Source organism: Somniosus microcephalus, chromosome 1 (genome assembly GCF_052327205.1).
Source record: "Somniosus microcephalus isolate GS21.2 chromosome 1, FLI_Smic_1.0, whole genome shotgun sequence".
Taxonomy (NCBI): domain Eukaryota; kingdom Metazoa; phylum Chordata; class Chondrichthyes; order Squaliformes; family Somniosidae; genus Somniosus; species Somniosus microcephalus.
The window spans coordinates 225575060-225581059 of NC_140987.1; the positions used below are offsets into that span (position 1 = coordinate 225575060).

General features: G+C 49.5%; 1 protein-coding gene across 1 annotated transcript in view; it reads right to left on the bottom strand.

Moving 5' to 3' along the window:
* Positions 1–2354, bottom strand: part of ugt2a5 (UDP glucuronosyltransferase 2 family, polypeptide A5) — a 138250-nt gene extending 135896 nt beyond the window's left edge. Inside the window, exon 1 of the mRNA XM_085990899.1 lies at positions 1445–2354. Coding sequence (XP_085847025.1) covers positions 1445–2234 — 790 coding nt within the window. The 5' untranslated portion in view covers positions 2235–2354. The remainder of the gene's footprint in view (positions 1–1444) is intronic.
* Positions 2355–6000: the final 3646 nt, after the last annotated feature.

Sequence of the window (6000 nt, forward strand, 5' to 3'; positions counted from 1 at the left end):
GGAGAATTTCGGATTTCGGAAGGTGGGTCGGCGGGGGTCCGCGGGGGGGGTCGGCGGGGGGTCGTGCGCACGACTTACGCTGACGCTCAGCGTAAGTCAGTCGGGGTCGGCGGGGGTCGGGGCCGGTGGGGTACGCGGGGGGGGTCGGCGGTTGTCGGGGCTGGCGGGGTCCGCGGGGGGGTTGGCGGTTGTCGGGGCTGGCGGGGTCGGCGGTTGTCGGGGTCGGCGGGGTCCGCGGGGGGGTCGGCGGTTGTCGGGGCTGGCGGGGTCGGCGGTTGTCGGGGCTGACGGGGTCGGCGGTTGTCGGGGCTGGCGGGGTCGGCGGTTGTCGGGGCTGGCGGGGGGGTCGGCGGGGGGTCGTGCGCACGACTTACCCTTTATCCGAACTTCCGCAACCGGAACCCTCTAAAAACCGAAGGTTTTTTCGTTCAGCGTAAGTCGTACGCACGACTTACGCTGAACGAAAAAACCTTCGGTTTTTAGAGGGTTTCGGTTTTCGGAAGTCCGGATAAAGGGTAGTCTACCTGTATATTCTGCAGCCCCTATATACTGCAGTACCAGTAGTGACCACCCCTGTATATAAGCCTGTGAAGTAACTTTGCATAGTTAGTTCCAGTTTGTCTCCACTCAGTAAAGACCTGTTATAACCAACTCCTGCAGTCCGTGTCTCAATTACACACGGACACGGCCTGGGCTTTTGGTCATCCTACTTGACCACTGAGTTATTCCGTAGGAAAATATTGTGGGAAAATACTGTGGGACAACGGTTCCCAGTCATTTATTCCTTTCTTCTTTTCAGGCTTTTAAAACCCAGACTTCTAATTGTGTCATCTGTTGCACTCTTTTCAACCTTGTACTATGGGCCTTAGTCATGGAGCTTGGATTTTCAAGATTTGATTAAAACTTCTCCTCAAATAGCTGAGAGGAAGACAGAGGGGAGGAGGGGAGAAAAATTTGGTTCAAAAAAGAAATGAAGAACTAGATTGACTTCCTGTTTTAAAACCATTTTTTAGTGATATCCTGGAACTTCCTCTGATGTTGCCACTTAAATACTCTCAGTAGATGGTGAAAATAATATCTGGAGCCTACCCACTATCATGTAATGGGTTGAAATCTGGAAAATTAGGCAGGGTCACACTGGGTCACTAGGAAGTGCATTCCTGGTGCTATTTTAGTGTTAAACCCAATGGAGAGCACAATCTGCGTAGTTTACATTGGTCTCAGGTACTGCAACAAACCAAGTGCATACATTTCAAATAACATTTACACAAGCCACCTTCCTGCTTCTCCATTTGCTATTAAATATGGACATTAATATATTAGTCTATCACATCACAGAATAAGTCTCTTTTTATTTCTCTTGTATATTTTATGTGGTAAATTAAAATTCTTAAACACACACTCATATTAAATTGATACACAATTAAAGAGCTGGAAATCTTACCTAAAATCTCACTGTAGTATGAATCCCATTGTCCCCAAAGTGTGGAGAAGAGATGATCCTGAATGATGTAAGAGAGTAGATTTTCTATTCGTTGCGTGAAGGTCATTGAGCTGGTGAGTTCTGACAAGGTAGCAGGTACATATGAAGGAGGGGCTGGCATTTGACCACAGTGTCTCTCCATTGCGAAAGCTGGGGAGAATCTTAGGGTATAGACAAAGGGAATCTTAAGCTTTAAAGCCAGCAGTTCTCCTCCAACAGTTACTGGGTCAGCAAGGATGACATCGTACTTCGATTGTCTCAGTTTTTCCATTAGCTCTTTATTCCTCAATACAGCATCACAGCTTTGCCTGTTAACAGTGGTGACGTTAGCCATAATGACTTTAATTCTTTCATAGAACTTCCATGAAGACAGATAGGGCTTCTCATACATCCATAATTTTAGAATATCATCAATCAGTGCCTCTATTTTGTCTTGTCCAAATGGAACCGCTACGATTTCAGTCTTCATGTTTACTGGCTGATCACGTAGCCCGAAGATTGAAGCTGTGAACAGCACAGTAGTCACATTATGGCCCTGTTTAATCAGTTCCTCGATGATATTTTTCACATTCAGCCAGTGGCTGGTTTCCATGGGCCAGACAAGCACGTTGCTGCTAAGAGAGGACCCGGTCCAAATCATCAGAAGGAACAGAAAGCTTGGATACGTGCCCGCCGATGCCATGATTGCTGTGCTGGAAAAGTCTGAATTCTTCTCTCGGTCACACTGGTAATTCAGCAACAGCCAACACATAAGCAACTACGTAACCACAGGGTATGTCTTAATACCAGTTGGGAAGCCTGCCAGTAAAAGTCAAAACAGAAGACCTGATGCAGAGCACAGTCGTTGAACAAGCTTCAAACTAAATCTAGATGAATGAACTTCGTGCAAAACACCACGGTACTTTAAGGGCTCGACTTTTACAGCCCTGAGGAGGCGGGTTTGGAGGCGGGTCAGCTGCTAAAATCGGAAAAAATGGCTTCAGACACCCAACCCGCTTCCATCCCGCCCTCACGCAATCTTCGTGAGTGTCTGTTCAGCTGCTCCCAAACTGACCCGACTGGAACCGGTGGGACAGGTAGTTAAGGCAGTTAAAAGTCTGTAAACTGCCTTGATAATCCAATTTTAATTGCGGTTTCCCATTTTCGTGCCTCTGGCTCCTGTTGCCCATTGTGTCAAAAACAGTCCTCCTGCAAAGAGATAAGTTGGTGAAGGACATGATCTGCAGTCATTATTGGTGCAGAACTTTAAAAGCGTTCCTCTAACATGGCTGGCATTCAAATGCAACAACTTTGTTGTTGGAGGTTTGGGATAAGATTTTGCAAATCTACTGACCTTGGCCACGATTTTATCAATGGAGGCGGGTTGGGTGCGGGTCTGATGTTCAGCAGGTTCCGCTCCCGCCTCTGCTTTCAGCCGCCCAGAAATTGTGATTTTAACTTAAGTGGCCTACTTAATGAGTCCGTGCACGCTACCCGACCCAGTAAGTGAGTTTGGGTCTGCCGCTCGCCTCTGCTGACGTCTGTCGGCCAGCTGTATTTAAGGGTCCCATGAAGCATTGTTTCATTTTCATCCTTTTCTGCTGGTTCTCGTTTGGAAATTGTACCCATGACTGCTGCAAGCGCTAAGGCCTCTCCCCGCTTTGATGACTCCCTCCATGCTCTTGTGGATGGAGTGAGAGGGCACCAGGAGGTACACTACCCCTCATCTGGATGGAGGAAGCCTCCTCAGCAAAGCAGCCTGGCTGCAAATCACTAAGGAGGTGAGCTCCAGATCTTTGTGTGCTCGCTTCTGGGTCCAGTGCAGATAAAGGTTTAATGACCTGGTACGCTCAGGAAAAGGGAGTATAACATTACACTTACCTTCAATCTGCTCTCCATCTCTTCTCATCACCAGCACAATGCATTGTCAACCTACTCCTGCACATTCCACTTTACCCTTACATCCCTTGCACCCTTAACAATCCCTCTCTCTCTATGTACAGAATCACTTCACTATTCTACTATGCACCACTCACACTGACTATCACTGGTATGCAATACCAATGACTAACAATGCACAGGGAGGGCCCTTGGTATTGGCATCTCACTCTATCTTTGTCTCCCTCTAAGCATCTATGCTGTGGATTCTCTACACTCACTCCATCATTCTCACTCAAACTCCACTTGTGTTCCTCATTGCAGGAAAAGAGAGCCCACAATAAGAGGGAAAGGGCCAGGACAGGAGGAGGGCCACTTTCCATCGCCCATATGACCACTGCTGAGGAGGCTGCTCTGGAGATCATAGGAGGTGCTGAGGAGCTGGAAGTGGAGGATGTCAGACTGGTGCAGTAGAGCAAGCTGGTGACAGAATAGATTTGCATCCCTCTCATTTACATTGCATGAGTGACTGATATGGCATTTGATGTTCATACAGATTGAGTTCTGATCATCTGCACAATTCGATGTGCATGCGACGTTAATATCACATGTCTAACTCATGCCTTTACTCCCCCACAGGACCATCGAGAGCCCCCCTCTCCACTGTCCAGGAGGCAGAGCTGGAAGACTCCTCAGAGGAAGCTGCAACCTCAGGAACAAGTGCAGGAGTCTCTGACAGGTTTTGCATCCAGGATAACTGTGAGTTTAGCATGAGCACTGCCTTTGTGGAGGCAATGGCGCATGAACGCACCACCATGGATAGGATGGCAACCTCCATGGAAAGGATGGCTACTTCAGTGGACAGGATGGCTATGGTCATGGAGGAAATAAGTCGCTAGAATCAGGAATACATGGTGATTGTTCAGAATAGCATGACATCTCTGGAGGAGCGATGGGCAGCTATTGAGCAGAGAGATCAGAGCTTCATTGACATCCTTTTGAGGAGGACTGCCAGTGCAGATACGGGTACTCATGGCCCCCCTGATGTGCAGTAATGTGCTGTCCAGTGACTTGCTAGCACTGAAGTGCAGCTGACCCATGTTGGTGGCAGGCAACAAGGAAGTTTGGCACATCTCCAAGCGCTCACACTCCAATGCACTGCAGAGCCCTCGGTCAGAGCCCCACCGATGGTTTGCTCGATGGTGGTTCTGGTGGAAATGTGGCTGGCATTGTAGCGCTCCTCAGCTTAATTTGATGGCCTCCTCAATGGTGTCATTAGCCACATCTTCAGGGGATAGCCCTTGTCTCCAAGTAGCCATCCGGAAAGTTGGGTTAGCGGATTGAAGAGCTGAGGCACAGTAGACTGCCGCAGGGTGAACGAGTCATGGCAACTGCCAGGGTACTTTGCGCAAACATGCATAATGTTCTTCCTGTGGTTACACACCGGCTGGACGTTAAGGGAGTGGATGCCCTTGCGGTTGACAAATACAGCTGGGTTGTGATGAGGTGCCCTAATGGCCACATGTGTGCAGTCTACGATGCCCTGCACCCTTGGCAAGCCTGCCATCTTTGCAAAGCCAACCGCACACGCGGTTACACTTGCTTCATCCATGGAGAAGTGGATGTAATTGTGCGCCTTTGCAAAGAGGCCATCGGTAACCTGCGTGAAGCAAGTGTGTGCGGCCGACTGGGAGATGCCGCTGATGATGATCCCTGGAAGTACCCTTAAGCAAAAAAATTGAAGGCGGTGGTGACTTTGATAGCCATTGGTAAGGAGTGTCCACCGACTCCTCTGGGCTCCAGGTGTTGGTGCGGCATTGCGCAGATGTCAGCGACCACCTCTCGCGAAAGTCTCAGCCTCCTTTGGCACTGCTGCTCAGTCATGTTGAGGAAGCCCATCCTCGGCCTGTAAACCCTGTGTTAGGGGTATCTCCTGCAGCGAGGTGCAGCCCTGCGCTGATGCCCTGTGCCCTGTCCAACATCAGGTGGGTGAGGAGGAGGTTGGCGCTCCTGTTGTTGCTGCTGCTGTTGTGCCTGGTTCTGCTGCGGCTGTTCTCCCTCCAATTCTGAGGACCAGGATGAGAGGGTATAAATGGTTCCCATGCTGCTGGTATATACCTCAGTTGAGGACTAGAAGTTATACGTGCTCAGTCAATGTGGGGAGAGGGTTTTTTCAGGAGGTCACAGTGGAGATGGATCTCAGCTTCACCACTTACAAGATCAATAGACCTGCAAAAAGTGTTCCAACACCTGAAAAAACAAAGTTCTGCCATCTGTAAGTCAGCCATGTTGGAGCTCTGTTTTTATGCTGGAGCTGCAGCTGTCAAGAAGGCAGGCACTAGCTGAACCCGACACAATCAGCTGGCATGGTTTGGGAACGGTGTGGAACATGCTGAAAATGTAAGAAAATTGAAATACCCTGTTAAAATCGGCTTATCCAGGCAGTTAACAAGCTGTTAGCTGCCTTAAGAGCCTCTCCCGCTGCTTGGTGGCGGGACCGAGCGGGACTCCCAGAGCCGGCACTTGGTAAAGTAGCGTGGAGGCAGGTTGACGGTGGGTTGACGTCCTCTAACTCCCTCAACAAGAGCATGGAGAGAGCCCTCATTGAACCTGGGTGCAGCCTTATTTATTGGGGCTGCTGTTCCTGCAGCAGCCAGCAC